Source organism: Alligator mississippiensis, chromosome 1 (genome assembly GCF_030867095.1).
Source record: "Alligator mississippiensis isolate rAllMis1 chromosome 1, rAllMis1, whole genome shotgun sequence".
Lineage (NCBI taxonomy): Eukaryota > Metazoa > Chordata > Crocodylia > Alligatoridae > Alligator > Alligator mississippiensis.
Window position 1 is genome coordinate 480,646,022 of NC_081824.1, and position 23,863 is coordinate 480,669,884.

The 23,863-nt window shown below is 47.5% G+C and overlaps 1 protein-coding gene across 1 annotated transcript; it reads left to right on the forward strand.

The window, feature by feature from the left end:
• Positions 1-903: 903 nt before the first annotated feature.
• Positions 904-23,776, forward strand: LOC132249539 (disintegrin and metalloproteinase domain-containing protein 9-like). The gene is made up of 8 exons (XM_059724897.1): positions 904-996; positions 4,205-4,276; positions 7,332-7,501; positions 11,291-11,372; positions 15,083-15,237; positions 20,692-20,860; positions 22,736-22,825; positions 23,570-23,776. The coding sequence occupies exons 1-8, from the start codon at positions 904-906 to the stop codon at positions 23,774-23,776; spliced, it is 1,038 nt and encodes a 345-aa protein (XP_059580880.1).
• Positions 23,777-23,863: the final 87 nt, after the last annotated feature.

Genomic DNA, 23,863 nt, shown 5'->3' on the forward strand with positions numbered 1-23,863 from the left:
CAAATGAAGGGAGTGTCTACATCTTGAATCTTTTCCCCAAGTCTGCGTACTTCTCCTTTATTTGTTCCAGTGGGATTCTTGCAGTGGTAATGTTTTCCAGGAAAACAGCACCCCTGTCTCCTCCTCCCAACTGAGTTTAACATATAGGCCCCCTCAATGACTTCCTCAGTATTTCTCTCTCTCTTGGACCCGCCTCTCCCCGCTCCCCAAAAAAAAGGTAGCTGGGGGCATGCACACAGCTTCAGCATAGGCAGGGAAGGGAGGAGCACATGAAATGGGGCCAGGTAGCAGGGGGTTGTGAATCCCTGGTGTCGATGCACACAGAAGGAGGGGAGCTGGCGCAACAGTTAGGGGTGGAGGAGTCATTGTGCCACTGCCATGGTATGGATGATGTGGGGAGCCTTGAATGGGAGGAAGAGAAGAGGCAGCACACAGAGCCCTGACAGAGCAGTGACAGTAGGGGGAACCGGGGGGCCTGAAATAATGTGGGATGGGAGTGTGATGCCGAGGGAGCTCTTGAGGAGGAATGGAGGAATGCATTCCCTGAAAGCACTACGATGCCTTTTCAACTCTCTGCTATTCATGCTCTGTGCAATTACAGTCAGAATTTCCCTCTTCTGTGTAAAGGCACTAAACCAAGTCATTTGCAGGGAACCGCGCTGGAGTCGTGTAAAGCAGAACTCTGGGTGTAAACTGCCCATTCAGTAACCCATGGTAGCGTCTATGTTAAAATTAACAGTTGATTCTCTCCTTTCACGTTGCATGGCTCTCCAGATCGGTAACCATGGCATACATAGGACTGGCTGCACCGGAGTACACAGGATGGCAGCGTAGGACTGTACTATCGTGCTGCTGTCTTTGCATGCCATGTCATTTCCTGGATTTGCTGTACATAATGCTAGTATGCTCCTTAATTTCCAGTATGTTCCTCGTTACCACACCTTGTATGGACACACCAGATACCTAGAGTTCTTCCTTACTTCAGACAAACTGGTGGTAAGTCTCAGCACATTTTACTTACAGTACTTTTTGTTCTGACTGTATTCTGATGCATTGAACATATTTTAGTGATGCTGTGTTTAAAACACTTGTACAAATGGACTAAACACTGAAACCCGTTATAGATTAAAATGGAAATTATCCCCCTTAGTCATTCATTGGAGAAATTAGGGAAGTTAGTGTCCTTCCTTTCCTAAGAGCTCACCTTACATCTACCTCATCTGCCTCAGCTCCTGTGTCAAGGCAATGTGTTACCTGCTTGTAAAAGGCTATAAGGTTTGTCAGGCAAGATCTACCTGTGATGAACCCTGTGGCGGGCCAGTAGGGGGCGCTCCTGCGTTGAGCCGCCCACCTCCCTGCACCCGCCCACCTCCCAGGCTCCGAGTGCCTCCCTGGGGTGCCTCCCGTCCGGCCGACCCCTTCCCTGGAGCACACCCGCTAGCCTGGGGTCCCGCTGCCACCATCCAAGGCTCTGGACTCACTTCTGGCTCTGCGCACCTTGGAGAACACAGGCCTGATCGTCCAATGGGTCCTAGACCCAATACCAGCACTTGGGGCACTTCCCCAAGTCAGGGGCTTATTAGGAAGCCTCCCTTAGTCTGCAGACCTAAGGGGCCTCCTTGGCATAATTTAGACCCACCCCTCAGTAAGTCTCCCACACTGGTCACAAGGAGAACTTTATTGATGACAGGGGGTAGGGCGGGAACAGGGTAAAAGGTAGAGCAGTATCATAGAAATCTTACAGGAATATCAAAGGAATCCCATAGAGCAAACCAGGGTGGCTGAGGTAGCCGTTTAAACGCATCTGAGTTACTGAAACTAAATATCTAGTCTGATCTCGAGTAGCTTACTCACTCGCATTGTCCGGAGGTGGTTGGAGTTTCCTCTGGAGGCAGGGCACTCTTGGAGCATGCGGTGATGAGGAGAGAGCCAGGCTCAGATTCACCTGGATGACCGCATGGCTAATGGCTGCCTTCCTTCTGGACCGGGCCCTTAAATAACCTCTCTGACCTCAGCAGCCCGGTCCAATTGAAGCTGCCAATACTGGCCAGAAGCCGACCAATCTCCCAAGCATCCCTGGCTACCTGGGCCCGCGCAGGGCCGGGCCTTTCCCCCCCCTGCCCAGGTGACCAGAGCCTTCCTCCCAGGCCCCAGGCTTTTGTCTTGCAGACAAGGTGGGGGATCCCCGCCCTGAGGGATTCAACAGCAGCCTCCCAGGCTGGTGGAGACAGATCTCTGGAGAGGGGCACCGACGGTGGCATTTCTGCCACAAACCCATGCTGGTTTCCCTTCGGCATCATCTCCCCTGCTGGGCCTTCACAAATGCACTCGATAATGATTTTTTCCAGTGTTTTTCCAAGGATAGAGGTGAGACTGACTGACCTAATGTTACCCGGCTCATCCCTTGACCCCTTCCTAGAGATGAGCACCACGTTGGCCCTTTTCCAGTCCCCAGGGACCTGGCCGGAGCACCATGAGTGTTCAAAGAGCCATGCCAGCACCTCAGCTATGACACTGGCCAATTCCCTCAGCGCCCGTGGATGGAGGTCGTCCAGGCCTGCTGACTTGTACCCACCCAGCCCCTCCAAGTGCTCCTTAACTAAGTCAGCACTAGCCATTGGCGGTCTAGTGCCTTCCGGACATCTATGTATGTTCAAGCTGGGCAAATTGTCTTCATCAGTCCTGAGCAATACTGAAGCGAAGAACTCACTGAAGAGCTCCGCCTGTTCCCTGTGTCAGCCCCCAACTGTCCTGACTTGTCCTGCGGGGGCCCTGTGTTACTCTGCGCCTCCCTTTTGCTCGCCAGGTCTCTGTAGAAGGGCTTTTTATTGTCCTTTATTGTCGTAGCCCTCCTAAGCCCCAGTCCTACCTTGGCCTGCCTGATTCCCTGCAATAGTGCGCCAGAGGGGTATATTCCTCCTTGGGGGCTGCCCCCTGCTTCCACTGCCTATACATCTCTTTCTTTGCCCCGAGTCTTTTCTGGGGTTCCCTGTTCAACCAAGGGGACTTTTTAGTCCCCTTTCCCCCTTTCCAGCATAGTGGAATAGTCTCCTTTTGTGCCCCAAGGATCACTCCCTCGAGAAACTGCCAAGTCTCCTGGACCCATATGCTCGATGCTCTTGAGTTCAGCCACCTCGCCAACTAGCCTGGGCCCTAATTGTCCCTTCTGAAGTCTAACACTTCAGCTTTGCTGCTGATTTTTCCCACCCTTGGTTGGATTGTAAATTCGACCAAATGATGGTCGCTGTCTCCCAGGCTACTGTGCACTCTCAGGTTACCCACAAGATCATCCCCTGTTGCAAAGACCAAGCGTAGCAAGGTGTTATCCCTGGTGGGACTGGACACCTCCGGGTTAGGTGGAGGTCCTGCATGCAGGTTAAGGACCTACGTGAGTGGTTTGTTTTGGTCATCTGCTCCTCCCAGCAGATGTCCGGGTCATTTCGGTCCCCCATGACCACTGCCTCTCTCGCCTGAAGCTGCCATTTCGGTGTGGCGTCACCAGTGCTTAGTCTTTCTTTCTTCAAGGGTCACATTCAACTAGTTCTTCCCCACATAGGGCCCCACGTAGGGTTGACTAATGGCCACTGAAAAGAGGTGTGTTAGAGGAGGAAGTAGCAGATGACACTCCCCCTTCTGCCATTTCTCAGCATAACTGTGCAGATGTCACCTCCAAATGCAGACAGCCTATGAGAGCATGAAGACAGGGGCACTAAATCAGTCAGCATAGTCTCTGCAAGCCCAGATCAACCAGGGAGAGTTGCCGGGCATGAGCCTTCTTGAGCATCAGTAGGGGAACACAGGTGATATCTTTGGAAGAAAAGTAATCACCATCTCCTTTTAAGCACATCTTTTTTTCAATATTTCTGGAAGTGTTGTGTGTGTTTTCTCTCCCTGGACAGGCGTGGTGTCCCCTAGGACCCACTGCATAGACACAAGTCCTCCTTCCCTATGTGGCTGTGACCCATGTATCCAGATAAGGGCCAGCGTGGGCCTGGGCTCTGCACATGTTTTGTGATGTGAAACACTGGATTTTCTGTGGAAAATCACAGAGGCAGGTTCTGAAGAGTTTTTTCCTGCATAATAGAGATACAGAATAGATGCATAATAACACTATTACAAGAAGTAGTACTAAGAAGAAAATTGGTTCTTTGGTCAGCACTGTGTTTCCAGAGGTGTTTTGTGGGTTTTTTTCTTCTTTTTGCAGTATAAAAGGCTTGAGGAAAATGAAACCAAGGTGTTAAACTCAATGCTCCTTATGACCAGCATACTGAACACGGTAAGTTATTTCCTAAATATATGCTGTAAGTGAAAAATGTTCTACTATTCTTTTCAACTGAATTACTAGTTTGGCAAATATTAGCACCAGAAGAGTTGCTGTTCTGTGCTAATCCAGTGGTCTGTCTAATCTGGTATGCTGGCTACGACCGGTCACAGTTATTGGGGAATAATTGACTGAAGGGTAACGTTGAGACGGGCGTCCAGTCTAGATATGAAAAGAGAAAGGGATCGAGACCCTACCACTTCTCCTTGTAATTAGGTTTACTGGTTACTCCACCTTGGTTTTTGGGGTTGTTTTAAAGCCCAGTTTTAACCTGCAAAATATTAATTCTTGTTTTACCTGTCTCCCCTATATTTAAAAAACAAACAAAATACTTAGCAAAAACTAAAAATCCTTTAGTCCCCTTTTTTCCATTATTTTGTTTGAGATTGCTTTTATATTAAATGACCTATAATTTTTTTTTCCTTGGTCTGACTGCCCTTCTTAAAAAAACAAACTAATACAAGCTTTCTTTCCATCTTATTTTAGTCGCATTTAAAATATTACTAATCAACAGCAGCAACAGGATGCAAATCTTTGTAGTCAGCTCTAATGCCACAGGGTTCAGGGTATCCAGCCCTGCGCCTTTCAAAAGGGGTTTCTCCAGTAAGAGCTGTTTTGTGCTTTACTAGCCAATCTCCCGTTGTGAATGATGGAGCATGTCCAGGAGAGCCGACATGCCCCCACCCCCCGCCACACACTCTTTGGGGCCGGTCATGTAAACCAGGGGTAATTATTTTGAGCGGAGGATGATGTCCTGAGTTTTGGAAAGCTGTTGAAAGCCGCATGGGTAGCTCCACCCCTTGGCAGGTGCCTTCCCCCCCCCCCGGTCAACATCTTGTGACCGGAAGTCCAGCCCCCTGACCTTTGACACCAGAAGTCTGTTCCCTTGCCCCCAAAGTACTCCTTCCAGAAAGCGGTTGTGCCGTCTTGGAACCAGCACAATACCAAACTCTATTTGAAAAAGGAAACATCTACAGCATTCATGAATTTGATTTCCAACAGTTTTTGTCCCAATTTAAACAAGTTTGTGTCGTGCACACACAGGGGATTACACAATGGCTTAAAATACAGTTTTGTGCTTGTATATTGTATGGGGGGGTGGGTATGCGGGGTGAGGGAGCATGTGGGTGTGTGCGTGTGGATATGTGGGGTGTGGGTGGGTATGCAGTCTGTGGGGGGCTGTGTGTGGGGGGAGTGTGCCTGGGCTGTGTGATGGGGTGTGGAAGTGGGGGTTAGTATGTATGGCAGTACGAGGGGAATGTGGGAGCCATCACTTCTTGTAAACCGAGGCACTGTGCTCAGTGCCTCCCTTCCGCTCTGGTACCCACTTTGTCCTTCAACCAACTGGTCATTTTAAAAGTTTGGTCTAATGACGCGCCCCATAAATTTCAATAATACCGGCCCTTAATCTCCTTTTCTACAACCTAACCACACTCAGTTTTTTAACCTTTTCCCAGTGGCTTGCATTTCAACTTTTACAGTAGGTTGGGGCAGATGGTTGTCTAGCTCCATTGTGTCTCATTGCTTGAGACCTCCAAGCAAACTTCAGGATCCCATCCCATCTGGAAGTTACTACTGATGAGAGTATGCGAGGAATCAGCCTCTTCCAGGGGAAGCTCTTCCTTGGCACTCCCTGGAAAGTTTTGTTTGGTCTCTGTCCTGAAGGACCCCTACGGCCAACCCTGGTATGGGTTCCAAGGGGCGTTGAGACCCTGCCTCCCTGTTGGCCTTGTTGTGTTAGATGGCCTGTCTACTCCCACGGCTGTGACTGTGACCCAGACTCCTAGAGACCAGGTAACCCCTGCTACCCTTTCCGAACCATTCTCATGCATACACAGATACCTGTAAGCCAGTTCCCAAAAAGCAAACCTTTAAATGCCATTTTCTAAGCCAACAGGGAAGAGGTAGGAGTGCCATGTCCCAGCCAGCACAGCAGACTGCTTCACTTCAGTTTTTCTTGTGCCATTGCCATTCCCCTGTCCTCCCTGGGACTCGTGCTTTCCTTCTCCAGCTCCCTCCATGCCTCTTCAGTGACCTTCAGGTGCAGTGTGCCACATTGGCAACAAAACTATTACAAGACTGTCGTATCAACCCTGGGGACTCCCCCTGCTCTCCTAGGACTCCCCCTGCTCTCCTAAGTATCCCACTTATGAACCTATCTATAGCAAAGGGTGCTCACACTAAGCCCCTCAAGATCTCCCCCCCAGGATGCTAGATCCTTTCGAGGGAGCCTGGGGGTACCACACCTATCAGCACTGTTAGGTGGGCAAATATGATTCACAAGATGCATCCAGAGATTTCCAACAGAAATCCAGAGCTGTGGTCTTTTTGAGTCCTTCGCAACAGAAAACTGCCGTGTTGTTTTTCAGTAGTTAAAAAAGAGTGAAAATGAAGAGCTGGTGTTTTCTGAGGGGTTCCTCCAAGCGATCCAGGCTGAGAACCACTGCACTAGATATATCCGGTTTAATTTGCCACCTCTATAGTGACCATTTCTGCCACTGCTGGAGCAGGGTCTGGGCTAGGTGGACCATGGGTCTGACCCAGTATGGCACATCTTTTGTTCTTATGCCCCTTTCAAGTGCCTGATTTGGGAGCTACTTAATTGCTTCCAGCATGATTATTTCTTGGTTGCTGATGGCAAGCCCCTTCCCCATTTTACATGCACACCTCAGCTTCCTCTTCTTGCCTCCCAAACTTCCTCCCCTCTCAAGTACCGCATGCGTGTGATGTCAATGTGTTCATGCATGAGGGAGTGTAATCATGAACTACCAGGGCAGAGGAAGATCTTAGGTGAGCAGAAATGGTATTAAAAAAAAAAGTGAACAAATGAAAATACATATTCTGCAGTCAATATTGTTCTTATAACTAACAATATAAATGAACAAACTGCAGAAAAATATTGGGTCAAGCAGAAGGTCTCTGAAACATCAACATGAGCACATGGAAATCATGTACTGTAAAACCCGGCAAGTAGATGACACCTTGTTTTCAACGCTTGGTCTCTTTGCAGATGTACACGTCACTTAATCTGCGCATTGTTCTGGTTGGAACTGAGATATGGACAGACGTGGACCAAATCACAGTCACTCATTTACTGGACCACGCTTTTCACTTTTTCGCTCCATGGGCTAGACGGTTCCTTAAACCCCGCATATACTTTGACCATGCGCAATTACTCCTGTAAGATACTCTTTCATTTTTGTATGACTATGTAGATACTGTTTCTGACATGTCAGTATTAAATGCACGTTCCTCAGCTTTTATGAAAGATTTAACATGCATTTTCGTTTATGTAACCAAATTTGCTATTTCCAATATTGGGATGTTGTGGGGTTTTTGCATCTGAAACAAGAGGAGAGTTCAGACCTTCTGTGCCCACAGAGCTGGCTTTGTTTCTAGGAAAGAATATAAGAACTGCCCCACCACACTGTACAAGTCGTCTCTCTAATCCCGGGGTGTCAAAAACACAGCAGCATGGGTCCAGCCTGCGGAGCCGGGTCATCTGGCCTGCGGGTCTGGGTCCTGGGTGGTGGGGTGAGCAGTGGCAGCATTAATATCCACAGCTTCGGGAGTTGTGGCAATTCACACTGCTGCCGCTCGTCCCGCTGCCAGATTTCCAGCCTCGTGGGCTGGATCCAGAGCGCAGCGCTGTGTCGTCTGCCTGCAGGGCTGCTCGTGGGCCAAGAGTGTGACTTCAGGACAAGCAGCAGCCAACGTGGCTCTAGGAACCACAGCAGTTAGTGCTGCTTGACCCACCACCACACTTCTGGCCCTGCGAGCAGCCCCACAGGGCAGATGAGGTGTCTCCACACTGGATCGAACCTACTCCGGCACCCCTGGGGCAAGGTGAATACGATACCCCTGCTCTAATCCAGCAGTGATGATCACTAGACATTTCAGAGGGAAGGGCAGGACCTGTGCAGTTATGAGTGGCTTCTTCCTAAGGAAATGGTTACTTTTTAATCCCCACTTAGATGAGCTTGGGTTATACCCTAAAGTTTGATGGTTTTAAGAGCCTTTCCTGGTGTTTTTTAAACATTTATATTGGCACTTGCGATATTCTGAATAGCTGTATCTTGTACACACTATCCATAGTTTAATGATGCAGGGTGTGTCTACAGGTTCATTAATGTGCCCGAATTACTGTGCATTTAGTTTAGTATGTGTTCAATGAAGTACTAACTAACTGCGCAGTAACTACAGTTCCTGTGCAGTAGTGCTGGCACACGGGTATTTTGCAATGCTTTCTGCGCATTAGCCTAATAACACTGCACAGCAGGCTGTTAGCATGGTTTTTAACAGCCACACTACTGCACAGTGTTTTAGGCTAATGTGCCGTAAGCATCTTATGTAGATGTGCCTGCATTGTGCTAAAGTAGTACTTACAATTGATGCCAGAACATATAATGTCTTTCCATATTGAGTATCCTCTTATTCTTTCTGTCCACACACTGTTAAAAGCACATTCATGTTCAGAAGATAAATGTTAAAACAATTCAGAAACGGAAGAATTACCAATGCGGCTGCAAACATGATTTGGTAGCCTTGTGCGCTGTATTTACAGATTCATTTCAATGGCTACTTGACCCTGCTTGCAGCTGGAGCCTGAACTAGACCTGCCAGTTAAATGGCAGAAGGAATATGGCTTATTAAAATGAAAGGCAGGCTGCTTCGCCTTCTCTGCTGAAGAGCTTTGCTTGAGGAAATTGTCAAGCCCCTTTTTTCAAATAAGAAATTTAGAATAACATTTTGGAAGTCAGAGTCCCCGCCATATCCTAGGGCTGTGTTGAGCTTTTTGATGAGACTGCCCTTTGGCTTTGCATCCTATGCAGGCTCAGGGCTAGTGCCAGGCCAAGAAAATCCTGATACAAAACGTCTCCTGCTTAACATCCTTGTTGCATGGTCGCTGGAATACAGAGCCTCTCTTCGGTCAGCATGCAGTTCCCCCATCACGTCCAGTCTGCATGCGGTTTTTTCCTTCCTTCCCCCGCGCTTCCAGTGTAGGCAAGGAGGAAGGCAAGTGTTGTAGAAGTTGGCTGCAAGACCCAGCGACTCCCCCAGCTCTGCTCCTGACTGTGCACGTTCTGCTTCCTGTGGGAGTGCAGATGGAGGACACTAAATTATATAGATACTGCTTATCCCAGATTGTGAGAAGAGGCTTCCTGGCGATCCTTACAGCCACGGAAAGCTTTGCAGGTTAACACTTGGGGATCTCGGTCTGAGCCTCTCCAGTGTGCAATTATCATACCTTAAAGTTTCAGCCCTTCTAAGTATGCCACAGGCTACCCCAAACTCTCTGTCCTCCTGTTTGCCCTTTATGACTTCTTCCGTGCCAGCAGTCACGATGTCCACTGAGACCTCCTCTCAGTTCCCTAAAGCCACCTGAAGTCTCCCATACCAAGGACTCTGCACGTGTTTCGTGAGCAAGCCACATGCCCAGTGCTCGGACCCTGGGGAAGGTTTGCTTCCTCAACTCTGGGCAAGCTCTGGGAGGTGAAACCTTTCAGATATTTCACTAACCATTTCACATTTTCTCAGGTCTTCCCTTTGAGTTATAAAGGATTACTAGATAAAATCCAGAGATTTGAGGACATTTCTTGAACACTGACACATCTTTTTTTTTACCCATGAATCTGTATTTTGTGACTTGAGCCACTCATGTGTAGCAAGCATTAAAAGGCATAGCCTTGCTTGCGCATAGACTCTTCTTGCCTGTGCTCATCAGTCATTATAATCATGTTCTCTGCCTCGTCTCATATGGTATGACATCCTATATTTCTATTTATTCTTCATTTTATTCCTTGTCTATAACCATTTAAATTTAAAACAAATCAGCCGTGCACGCAGAAGGGTTACTGGAAGTCTTTACCCTTCCACCTTGCATTAAATGGCTTTCAGATGATGGGAAATGTTCAGCAAGAACTAGAAGGCTGAGGCTAGAGCTTGAATAAATAAACTGGCAAAGAAAATGAAAGTTTTCTTGCTTTTTTAGTAAAATTCTTTTAGATTTCAATGTGATTCCACATTGAGGGCTTAAAGATATCCGGGGTGATGTTGAAGTGTTGCTGAATTTCATCCCAGTGAATGTCAACGTTGCACCTTGATACATGGACTCATGAATTTCTCTACGCTGTCAGATTTAATTAACACGGCTTCCTCCATTATTTGTACAGCTACAGGCCACTTCTCCTCAACGGTGGGCAGCTTGCATGAGAAAATGGAACAATTTCATTCTGACCTGTACAGCTTATCTTTACATAATGTAAATGCCTAATTTGAAGAACTTCTCACTTTTAAAATGGTTTCAAAGTAATTTTAAAATATGAGGACCAGTCAGAAAGTGATGTCTCCTATTTTTCTTTCTCAGCAAATATTATTGGAAAAAACCCTTGCCTGTTAGTGCTAAACATGCAGCTATGGACTGAGGATGGGGCAGCGCAGTCCATTCAAATGATGCCGTTGTCTCTGCGGTGTGCAAACTGCAGAGTGGGTGAGCACTGCCACGCAGAAGCAGCGCCTCGGGCCTGTCTCCCTTGGGACACATTACAACGGGCTCGCGTGCAGTTTTCAGCTTCAAGTGGAGGCTCCTGTGCTTGGACAGAATTTTTTCTCCCTGGCTGCTACTGGTTTGCTTTGAAGGGAAAAATTAGGAAGCAATACTTTCTGACTGAACCTCATTTTTACCATTTAAAACGTCCTTTGTTGACTCCTGCGGCCTTGCAGCTTTCAGTACTGTTACTGCACCCCTGAAAAATTATAATTGCTTCAGACGGGGGGATCTTTAACCAGTAGGGACTCTAGATTTGAAGACCTTGGGTATAAGAGGACACATTTTCAGGGAAGAAGAACAAGAAAAAGTTCTTTTTGTAGGTAAAACAAGTATTTTTCTTTACTGATTTATGCTGTGAAATCCATGCCAACTGCAGATTGTAGTAGCATTCAATATTTTGTAATGTGTTTTCTCGACAGAGGCAGACACTATCGAGGCACGCTAGGACTGGCAACACAGGGAACCGTATGCAACACAGACGCCTCAACATCTATTATTAGGGTAAGAAAAGAGTATCTTGCAATACGTCGTGTAATACCAGATAGTTTCAAATCGTTTCTGCAGTAAGGCTGCACCGGTGTGGTGCAATGTGGTGTGGCACTTGGGTTTTCCTAATTTTTGAGTTGTATCAAATGCATGGCCAGTTGAGATGCTTTAACCTTATTCCTGATCTTGGGAACATAACAGTTGTGGTTCCTCAACTTTTTATTTAATCCACTGAGACAAGCCGTAGGAGGAAAGGAAGGAAAATGGCAATGAAACCCTGCTTGCTGATGACGTGGCACTGGAGGGGACCAGGCCACGGGTCAGATGCCCAGCTGGAAACACTGAAAAGGGCTAGCTGAACAAGGTCAGGGAGGCAGAGGGAACTTGATGAGGCTGGAGAGCCTTGGTAGCCTGGAGGAAGGCACCATCTGTGTTACAGCCTGGAGGGAGAAAGGCGAGTACTGTTTATTAGCCTGGAGAGGGAAGAGGGACGTTTTTCTGTTTGACTTCCTTTGCTGAGAAGGCTTCAAATAAAGGACCTGGCTTGCAAGTGAAAAAGAAGTGTGGCTGCTCAAGTGAGATGAGCTGATAGAAAGGACTACAGCTCCCAGCGCTGAGTGTCTTCATAACAGACTCAGTTGTGCAGGGAAAAACCCGGTTCTGGTTTCGGAGGTATTGTAGAGGAAGTAGTAATATGTGAGTACGTCTCGGCCATGTGGGACAAGGACATGAACGGTGGATGATGCCTCCGATTCCTGGCCTGGCTGTGAGGAAGATGATGGTGTTGTTGGCTCTGACAAATTAAGTTGAGGAGAGACTGAGGGAAAAAAAAGAAGTTCAGTTTTGGCCTCATTAACTGAGTTAAATAAAGTAGTCAAACTTATTATAAGTTGGCCCAAGTTGGGAGACTAGATTTGAAGGGTTGTTGACTGTAACCATGCTGATCTAAGGCCACAGGCAGACAAAGTTGTTTGGGTGGATGTCATATCTTTTATTAGACCAACTCAATTGATAGCTTAAGATCTCACTTCTATCCAAAGAAACTTGTCTGTCTAGATTTGAAGGCCCGTTCTGTTATAGGGGTAAAAGCCTATCCCAGATTGTATGCTTCGTGTGTCCACAGCTGGCACTTGTAAGGCTATTGTTTTGAGTCCACACCATGCAGTTCTCATGCTAGTGAGTCTACCTGACACGTACACCTCCTCCCGAATTTTCCTACAGTATACTAGTGTTCTCCATTGCAGATGTCAGATGATTGGAAATTTTCTGAGCCAAGAGTGTTCTCAAAAATGGTTGTTCATTAAACCCAAAGTTTCATTTTAAAACGTCAAGGATTTCTGTGATATCTTTTGTTGGACCACTGCATAGTTGACAGACCTGTTGGACAAGCCTTTGGTCATCGAGGCTAGGGACAGAAGTTACACATAAACTGGTATAAGTGATTGGAAACCAGTTCAAATCTTTAACATAACAGAAGTTCAGTGCATATAAGCTGCTTTCAAAATGGCCAAAACCAGTTTAAGATCAACCTGGATGGATGTAATATCAGACTTATTTACGTTAAATTGGTTTATTGAACTTCTCTCCCAGTTCCCCCCAAAATTCAAGTTAACTTACATCCCCACCCCTGCACCCCCTACCCCCCAGGGTGAGGGGGCTAGCCTTGTGCAGGCTGTCTGCTCCAGCCAGGCAGGGAAACATGCTCTAGCTTCCCCCAGTTTCTGGCCTGAGCCACTGCAGACATAAGGCTGCATTTCCAGAATCAAAAGTGAACGTCTGTTCACTTGCTTATTGGTTCAGTCCAGTCTGCGAAGGTTGAATTGATTCTGTCTTGGGGTTTTTGACAGTCTTCTCTTAGCCCAAGTGCCCGTCCTCAGGTCGCATTTTAAACCTGTCCAGTTTGGCACAGTCTGGATGAATGCATAGCAACCCTGTCTGGATTTCGCAGATGAGGCCTGACCAGCTCTGAGGAGAGAGGCACGAGCACCTCCAGGGTCTTGCACCTAATTCTTCTATTGATGCATCCCTAAAATGCAGGTGCCCTAAAATGCTTGTGCCTTTTGTGCAGCTACATCACACTGCAGACACATTTGAGTCTGGGATCTACCAAGACTCCCAGATCCTTCTCTGCAGTGCTGCCATCCAGCCAGGTGTCACCCATTTTGCATTTGTGTTTTTGATTCTTGTTCCCAAGTTGCAGTATCTTGCACTTGTCTGCCCTGAATTTCATTCGGTTAGCTCCAGCACAGATTTCCAATCTTTCAAGAGCCTTCTGAATTGCACTCCCTCACATCCTCCAGTGTGTCCACAGTCCTTCCCAGTGTAGTGTCACCTGCAAACTTGCTCAGAAAGCTTCCTGTGCCAGCGTCCCAACCATTAGCAAACATGTTGAACAGCACCGGGCCCAGGACAGACCCCGTTGGACTCCCCGTGAAACCTCCTGCCATTCTGACAGGGATCTGTTGATAATTTCCCTTTGCTTTTGGCTGCTGAGCTAGCTGTCTATTCACTTACTAGTAGCTCTGTCCAGCCAACGTTTCTCCAATTTATTTATGGTCCTGCAGGACCTTGTCGAAAACCTTGCTGAAGTCCAGGTGCACTATATCCACAGCATTTTCTTCATCTACCCAAGTTGGTACTTTGTCAGAGGAGTTCAAGTTTGTTTGCCTTGACACTAGGTCCCTGAGCAGGTGTGAAGTTCCCAACCCTGGAAAGATGCACTTGATGGCTTTTGCCTGGAAATGCAAGCTCTGGATACTGCCTGGTCCCAGGTCGAGAAGCAGATGCATTTGTTGGGTGTTCCTGAAAACGAAGCGCTCTGACCCCCTCCGTGCAGGGGCTGCCCATAGTAGTGAAGCTCACAGAGTGCTCAATATTACTGCGTGTCTGCTGCATGCAGGGAGTGTGTGTGGCGTATATGGAGGTGATGGCATAAGAGCTCAAACAAGTCTTACTCTTGTATATTGTGGGTAGAGGGGCATGGGGTCTGGGGTTTGTGGGGATTGTGTGTGTGTGTGTGAGTGGATGTGGGTGGGTGGGTATGGGGGTTTTGTGGGGAGGGTGTGTTGCTGCTGAGTCTGGGCACGATGTGTCAGGACTGTGCAGTGCAGGTCCCCGCTGGTACCACAGGGCTGGGGCCAGTGGTAGCGACAGCTGGAAGGAGCTGCCGCCACAAGCTGGGCTGCCTAGAAAGACAGTGCAGCTGCGGAGCTGCCCAGCCGTGCTGCATGCCCAGGGGTGGCAGGACGTGCCATAGCTGGACTGTGCCTGAGCCAGGCAGGACGGAGGGACCTGCCACAGGCCAGACAAAGACCTGCTGTGGGCCCCAACAGGCCGTATTTCACCCACCCCTGGTCTAATGTCTCTCCTGATTGTACAGTTGGTCCAATAAAAGATATCACCAGAAAAAGGCCCTCTTTTCACCAGCGACAGATACAGGACTGTGGAAAGAGGAGGTTTGGTGTCGTCTGCAAACTTGCTCAGGAGGCTTCCCGTGCCAAGAGACGTCCTAGGACACCACTAAAGAATTAATCCTTCTCTGTGCAAGTTCTCCCGTGGGATTCTGTAATTACTCAAACTGGCCACTTGCACATGCAGCCCTCATGTTTGCTGTGGAAATCATACTTACATATTTTTAGAGCTGAGCTCTCCCAGAGACTTTCTGAGTCAATGTGCAATTATTTCCAAGTGCTTTTCATCTTTGTGTTTTGTCTCCCTGTGTACAGTTCAGCAATAATGAGAACGTATATAATGCAGCTGGTTCTGCTCATGAGCTTGGCCACGCTCTCATTTTTGGACATGATGATGAAGCCGGCAATGTAGCCAGATTCTGCCGATGCCCTGGCTGCAAAGAAAGATGCATTATGAGATCAAAACTCTCGTGAGTAACGCTAAGTTTGAATGTACCCCTTTTTTTCATTCTCTTTTGATACAATAATGCTGGAGAATCCTGGTTGAGAATCGCTGCCCTAATCATTTGGCAGGCTGTATTCCTTGCAGCACTCAGCCACTCACCCCCCTTGCACACTGCCTCTCCTCTTTTGTCAGTAGCAGTGATCACCAATACCAGTACAGTTGGTGAAAGGACAGCGGAGTTGGCATTAATACAAATATTAATCAAGACCAGTTCCTCAACTGATGTTTGGGAACTCTAGCAGTAATCTGCTTCCAGCCCAACATTTCTCCTTTCAATGCTGCACCTTAACATTGCCTCTTTTTCTGTGCCCTGCTCCTGCCAAGGTTGTTCAGATATGCTACAGAGATCCCAGGCAGCGGGCCACAGTCCCTGCTACAAAGGGAGGCAAAACCCTGCAGTCCATACCAGCCTGACAAGGGGGAAATTCCTGACCCCAAATGTGGCAATGGGTCTGATCCTGAAAGGACGGGCAAAAGCCTCTAGTCAGAAACCTCCAGGTTTAAGACCCAGTCAAAATCCCCAGCTTGGGCTGCAGCCAACAGCCAGTGCTTCAGAGGAAGCTGAAGAAAATCCTCCTGACACATGTAGCAGCAGGAGGGGGGAAACTTCCTTCCTGGCCCTATGTGGCAGCCAGGAAAGCCCAGCAGCTTGGGAAATACCCATAGCAGAACATGGGAATAGCTATGCTTAGATCCTCCCTGACCACTACTTACCTGGCCTCCCCTCGAGCACCTCCAGGGATGGAGAGTCCCAAACTTGTCTCGGGGTCTGGTCCACTGCCTCATTGGAAAGAAGCTTTTCCTGAGATCCAGTCTAAACCTTTGCACCAATTCAAGCCACTGGTCCACGTCCCATCATGCCCCTTCTTTAAGTGCCTTTTCGGCAAGATGAAAATGCTTAGCTCCTTAATCCTCTTCCCGTATGATTTGCTTTCCAAGCCCTTTGATCTTCTTTGTCGCCTGCCTCTGGGCCCTCTCTAACTTCTCCACCTCCTTTTAACACTGAGGAGCCCAGAACAGCACGTGCTATTCCAAGTAAGGCCTAACCAGTGCCGAGTAGAGAAGCCTAACTATCGCTATCAGTCCCCATGTCTTGCACCTACTGCTTCCCTTGATGTGTCCAAAAAACACATTGGTCTTTTGTGCAGCTGCATCCCACCGCAGACTCGTATTGAGTCTCTGATCTACCAGGACTCCCCAGTCCTTCTCCTGAGTGCTGCCATCCAGCTAGGTGTCAACTTCTGATTGGTATTTTGGATTCTTCTCCCCGAGGTGCAGCACCTTGCATTTGTCTGCACTGAACTTCATCCTGCCCATTCCAGCTCCGCTTTCCAATCTGGTGAGATCCTCCTGAATTGGGCTTCCCTCCTCCAATACTTCATAGTCCTTCCCGGTGTTGCATTGTCTGCAGGTTTGCTCAAGACGCTGTCTATGCCAGTATTCACATGATCACCGAACACATTGGACAGCACCAGAGCCAGCACAGATGCCAGTGGGACTTCACTCAAAACCCTCTGCCCCTCTGACATGGATCTGTTGATGATTGCCCGTTGGTTGTGGCTGTTGAGCCGGTTGTCTAGCAGTCCTGTCCAGCCTGCGGTTCTCCAGTGTGTTTGTGGGAAGGTCACGCGGGACTTGGTTAAAAGCCTTATTGAAGTCCAGCTTCACACTATCCACTACATCCCCTTCATCCACCCAAGTAGTTACTATATTTACCTGAGTCCAAGACAAATATGAATTTAAGACAAGCCCCAGTTTGATTCTAGACATGGGACATTTCTAAATTGGTTATAATTTTCCATGTACGGCACCTGACTATTGGAGCTTTATCTTAAATTTCTTCCTCCGCTCCCCATTGCTGGTGTGAGGAAAGTCAGGCATGCGGGGGGAGTGGGGCAGGCAGCAGGAGAGTCAAGTGGCTTGACCCTTGCTCCCTGCTACTTGTTCCCCCCAACTTGCCCCCACCCGCCACCTGCCACCCATGCCTGCATACCCTGCCCCTGCCCCTTCAGTGCCCGTCTTCCTTAGCACTTGCTCCCCGCATGCCTGCTCCCCGCATGCCCCCCACATCGTCTTTAATCCCTCCCCCCAGCGCCTGAGGCTCCAGCTTCAGGGCACATCATCACTTCAGCCCAGCTCCTCAGCGGCAGCTCTGGGGCCAGGGCCAGGGCCAGAGCCAGAGCTACCACTGCTGGGTGGCTGGGCTGGGGCTGAAGTGCCACCGTGCTCCTTCCCCCGGGGCCAGACCAGACCTGGAGCTGCAAAGTGGAGTGGTGGCAGGTGGGGGTGCAGCGGCTGCAAGGAGCAGGGAGGGGGCTGCTGTGGCTCCGACTCTGCCCCCCACCCCCAGCTTGTACTCGACTCCAAGATGAGGGGCTTTCCCCCGTGTTAAATGAGGTAAAAAAGACCTGATCTTGGATTTGAGTAAGCACAGTACTTTGTCAAAGAAAGAACTCAAGTTTGTTTTTACTGAAGTCCAGATCGATGAGAGACCCGCTTCATTTCCTTTGTCTACAAGTGAGCGAAATCTTTGTCCCAGTTTTCATTTATCACCATGCTTTGAATTATTTCTTGCTTTCAAAATGTGTTCTGTAGTCATACTGTTAAACTGATGCAAACACGCCTGTTGTTGCTCCGAGAGCGTTTCCCCTATATTAAATACAGGGTGAACATGTGCTGTTCTCCAGGCATCTTGGGCCGCTCCGGACTAGGTCTGTGAATAGTCTTACTTCCAGACCTGGGATGCCACACTCCAGGTCTTTGAAAACTGTGGGATGGGAGTTATCTGGTTTCCCCCAAAAGAGACTGCTCCCTTCGTACCCATCCTGGCTGCACCGATTCCCACGTCCACAACCTCAGTCTCTTTAGTGCTAATTGCCGTATCTTGATGACTGAAGCAAAGTACTCATTGAGCTTTTGGCTCAGCCCCAGAGATCTTTAATCTCGGCTCTATCCTCAGCGCCCCCCAGTAGCCACAGTACTTCTTTCCTTTCTCTCGTGTTTACATGACTAGAGGACCTTTCGTTCTTTAGCTTCATTACCCGCTATAAGGTCTAACTCAGCTTGACTTTTGGAAGTTTTCATTTGATCTATACAGCCTCACTTGAAGACATAGCTTCCTTTTTGATCCCTTTTTTTCCATTCCTTTGAGGCTCTGCTTACATTCAGTACCCTTCTTGAGATGATCGTTCACCCAAGATTGGAGCAGCTTTTGCACCTTTAATTTAAGGAAATTCTAGCCCCTTGCACACTCAACTCTCTGAGGTACACAGTCCTCGTGTCTCTATTGACTTGTTCCCCTTAATCTATTTATATTTTCCCTTATGAAATGTAGACCCTCACTTATTTATTGACAAGCTGTGCTATCTTTAATATACAATCCTGTCACGCTGTCTTTACCTTCCTGCTTCTATCTTTCCTGAACAGGGTACGTCCTTCAAGCCCAGTTTCACAGTCAGGACCGCTATCGCATATTGTTTCCATATTCCCCGTGTGCCCAGTTTTACATCCTCTACTAATACTTTGGTTTCCTTCTTTTTGTTTTCCAGGCTGTTTGCATGAAGATATTAAATAACCGAGAGGGCAGACACACAAAATAATTGAACCATTCAAAAATGCCACTGACAGGGATGAGAACTGCACGCAGTTTTTAAAATGTGGGCACAGTATGACTTTGTATAATGGCATGATGATGTTCTCTGTTTCATTTTCAATTTCCTCCTTAATGATGCCCAACATTTTATTGGCTTGTTTGGTCATCATTGCAAGCTGAACTATATACAATCTCACCGAGGTGTCTTTCTTGAGTCGTCATAAGCTAGTCTCTTTCCAAGGTCTCTCTCCTGAGTCATGAGCTAGTTCAGAATCCAGCTTTGTGCACGTAGGCTATGGACAGACGTTCAAAAAGCCTGAGCCTGAATTGATTCAATCTTTGCAGGTTAGTTCATCCTGGCTATGCCAAACCGGTTTGTAACCGTACAGACACCCCCTCTAGACTGAAGAAAGGCAGGCATATGCCTACAGTGGCTCAGGCTAGAAGCTGGGGGGCACTAAAGCAGCCCTCCCTTCCCTTCCAGAGTGCTGAACTGAGTGGGGTGTGGTCAGGAGTGTCTGAAAGCTCCAATGAGGGAGGGGCTCCCCCCCACAGGGAGGGGTTCCCTCCCTCCTCCAGCTGCTCCTGACCAGCGAGGGTGTCAGCAGGGAGTTGCACCGCATTTAGTTACACAGCTGGGAGTTACACAGGGAGTTGATAGCATTTAGCATCCCATCAAGAAAACAAAAACCTCTCTTTAGTTCAAGCTCTTATTAGACAACTTTTTCCAAGCAAGGAATGGAGGGATGTTACCAGCTACCTGTTGATTAGCTCCAAAAAGCCCTAAGGGGACACAGTCCTGTCTGCCTTTGTCCTGTCTTTCTAACACGGACACCTTTCAGCATTAGCTAGCATACCACATGCTGGCTACCGTCCGTGCTGTGGGAGAGGGGAGTGGGGAATCCCTGCTGGAGCAGGGAGCGGGGAGCAGGGGCACAGGGAAGCCAGGCAGACACTGCTAAGCCTGCAGTCCCTGTCAGAGCGAGCGCCAGTGAGGTAGCAGGCGGGCGGGGCCAGCCCTGCTTTCTGGAGCAGAGAGCCCCGCCCAGGACTGCAAAGCATCTGGGATGCTGGGGGACTCTGGTTTAACTTAAACCAGGACGGAGTCCAGAACAGACATTGTATAAACTGGTTTGAGCCAAATCAGCTAAGTCTGAAACTACATTCAACCAGGTTTATCACAAGCCAGTTTCAGCCATTTTCAACCTAGTTTATGTGCACTGAACATCTGTTCTGTTACAGGTTGAAACAGTTTTTGATCGCTTATACTGGTTTATGTGTAATGTCTGCCCCTAGCCCCTAGATGAAGTTATTTTGCCCCAGGTGCATTACCTTGCACATATCAACATTAAAGTTCATCTGCCATTTCTTTGCCCACTCCGTTAGCCTGGTGAGATTTTTCTGCAGCTCCTCTCCATCAGCTTGAGACTCGATTACCCAGAATAATTTGGTATCCTTTGCAAACTTGGGGAGCTTTCACTGCACACCCTCATTTCCAGGTCATCAATTAAAATGTTGAACAAATTGGGCCCAGCACAGATCCCTGCAGGCCAGTGCAGCAACTGTTTTCCTTAACTCTAATTGTCTTCTACCAGCTTGTCTTTTGCTCTGCCTCGTCCTTACTGTGACCTGCTTCCCTGGTTCTCCATCCCTGTTTAAGGAGGTCTGCCCTCCATATCCTTCTGTTCAGTAGGGATTTACATTTCTTGAGTTGTCCGATTACAGTCTTCATGGGAAGTAATGTGTTTGTTGCTTATTGCTCACTGGCTCACTTGGTTGTTTTATGTACTTTATATCATTGATCCTAATGAATATACTTTATTCCAGAGAGTGCACAGAGTTCAGTAACTGCTCTGCTGCTGACTTCTATGACAGGTTGATGATGGGAAAATTAAATTGTCTACTTAACATGCCACCTGTAGCTACACTCACATATAATCAGTGTGGGAATGGTCTCTTGGAAGAAGACGAAGAATGCGATTGTGGTAGAGATAAGGTTAGTACATTAGGACTTTGCTTTGCCAGCTTTGTTGCAGTAACATTATTAAGCCCTTGGTTTTCTTTCAAGTTCAGAAATATTGTCTAAGAGATAGAGCGTGCTCACTTAAGGAATACACACAGTCCTAAATCTGCCAGCTCCACAGCTCTCCTTTGAAATGAATAGAAGTCAGACACCTAAAATATCCCTTTCTTTTTATTTCCAATATATAAACTTGAATACACAGAGGATTATGGGGGCACAAAATCAATCCCGTCTTTCAGAGCTCTACAGGAACCTTTCATAGCAGAATCTGTTCAGTTATACCAGGAGCAGATTGCATTTGAGTTGGATGTAGTAAACTTATATCTTGTCTGCGTACTGTATGGAAATACCTGAGACCTCAGGGCCATTTTTAACTGCTGGGTGGCAGCTCCATATGTTTTAGACCGAGTTGTCCAGCAAACTGAAATGACTGTAGTTTGCATTAACAAAAGTGTGTGATTGGAACAAGGGGAATGGTCTCCTGTGAGGGGCACTACAAACCAGATGCGACGGCATCAGACTGAAAGAAATCACCTGCGTCTGGTCTTGACTCGGTTCCTGCCCTGCTGAGTCCCTGATCTCATCGCAAATGTGAGTTAGCAGTGTGATGCTATTCGCAAAGAAAGCACAGGCAGTTGGGCCAGCCTTCAAATAAGTATTATTGGCAAGATACAGGAGATGCTAGCATCACCCTGCACAGCTCTGCTTAGGCATCAACCTCTGAGAGGGCTAAGAGAAAGGAAGGGAAGCAGCAGAAATGACGAGGAGCTGGAACACAAGCTTTACAAGGAAAGGTTGAGAGAGAGAGATGCATATGGGCAGGAGGAAAGAGGACACGACAGCAGTTTCAAGTATTTGAATGGCTCCTTAAAGAAAAGTTTGAACTACTGTTCTTTGTTGGCAGGCAGGGTTTAGCCGGCAGCCAGGTTTAGATTACATCTCAGGAAAAAAACCCACCCTTCCAAACTATAAGAAGCGTGGACAATGGACTGAGCTACCTAGAGAAGGCATGAGGTATAAAAATCTAAAAAGGTACCTCTCCAGGAAGGTTTAGCAGTAGTTTGTCTTGTGTCTGTGTTGGACTAGCTGACCCTCGCACTTTCTACGTGTAAAATTCATCCTTTGGCAGTTCCTTTCCACAGTAGCTTACGGTCTGTGAATGAGAGGGGCTCTTTAGCACTGCATATCTAGTGTAAGTAGCAAAATGGTGATATTTCTGAAGATTGTCTAATGCTTTCTATGAGAAATTTCTGTTTACAAGTGCTTTAAATTTTGGACAAACTAAGATCTGTGCCACGATTCCCCAAGTTATTTATCAGCCGTAACTTGAAATCTCACGTGATATCGACTGAGAGGATTATTCTTCTCTTAAATTTTTGAAAAAGAAGTAGTTTTGCTAATGTAAGAGACTTTTCAGACTATCAGCTTTCCTGTATTGTGGGATTGAGGGGTTCGGGAAGTCAACAAGTGGGACAGCTCTGCAGAAAGAGGAGAGTCGTTCAGTGGCCAGTGAATATCCACGTAGATCTGATGAACTTCTACGTGGCAGAAAGTCAGCAGGTGTTGCTAATGTCCTTTCTGGTCTTGAACCGCTGAGCCCTTGCCGAGCTGTCCTGTGTGTGCGCTCAGCCCTGACTGAGTCTCACGTGGTTTCCAAGTGACTCCAGCCATCTTGCAGGGCTCGCAATTACAACCCAAGCTGTTCCTCAATGGACTGAAGAAATGATATTAGGACACGGCATTACTTCAGTGACTATTAAATGAAATAAAGCCTGGCAATGCCACCTTCTCTGAAGGACAGCCCACATGATGTAGTTAATGAGACGGTATCGTGTTATGTGCTTACAGGTATGCCGTGACAATGGCTGTTGCCAGTCCAATTGTACGCTTGCGCCAGGGCTCACTTGTGTGTCAGGACATTGCTGCACAAAATGCCAGGTAATACATTGCATAAAATATTTCTAGTAGGCTGCATATTTTAAGCTCAATTAAATATTAAATCGTTTTTGTTTGGTTGGTTAGTTGGTTGCTTTAGCATAGTGCTATGAAATGTATTTTCTGTCTTGGGAAAATAAAGTTGTAGGCCTACTAATCCTGTGTAGAGATGTCTGGCACGTTTCTCATGGTTAGCTAAAAAAGCTGTAGCCCTGCAACAAACCACTGGTAAAATGTTACTGCTCCCAATGGAAGCAAAGAAAGGAGTGAAGAAATGTGGTGGAGCATACAGAGAATAAGCATACGATCATGAACCAGATGCCCAGACTCATGAATCTGGCGTTAAAATCATACTATTTTCAAAGATGACTTATCTGCCTTGTGATTGTGAGACACTGGGGAGAAAACAGTTGCCTGTTAGTGCCCAGGGCACAAATAGGCATGGGCACACATGACCATTCGACCTGAAATGCCTGAATTCAAACATGAACTGTGCTAGTGGCTGCTCTGAGCCCCACTGTCCCCTTCTGAATGCTGGGCTGGCGAGATGCCGTCCATCACTTCGGTTCCCTCTGCAGTTAGTGGGCTGCCTGCTTGTGAATGCAGGCTGACTTTTTCCTTTACCTCGAGTGTTTCTGGGTACCCCCAAAATAAATCCATTTTACAACGATAGACTTCTTCGTGTGAGAAGCTTGCTGAAAGTAATCTTATTCATCCTTGTGCTTGGTTTGCCTGTTTCCCCCCCAGTTTGATCTTGCAGGAAAGTTGTGTAGAGATATCGGTGATGAGTGTGATCTGCCAGAATATTGCAGCGGCGCGTCACATCTGTGCCCAGAGGACGTGTTTAGACAAGACGGAAGTGCGTGTGGGAAAAGTGACATCTGCTTCCAAGGGAAATGCAATAACCATGACAGACAGTGCAAAGCTATATTTGGTGAAGGCAAGATATCTTAATCTTTTCCTTCAACCACTTTTTTTCACAATTCATATGCTTTCTTGTGTGGAATTAGCAACCTCCCATTGCCAGGGTGCATGGCGCTC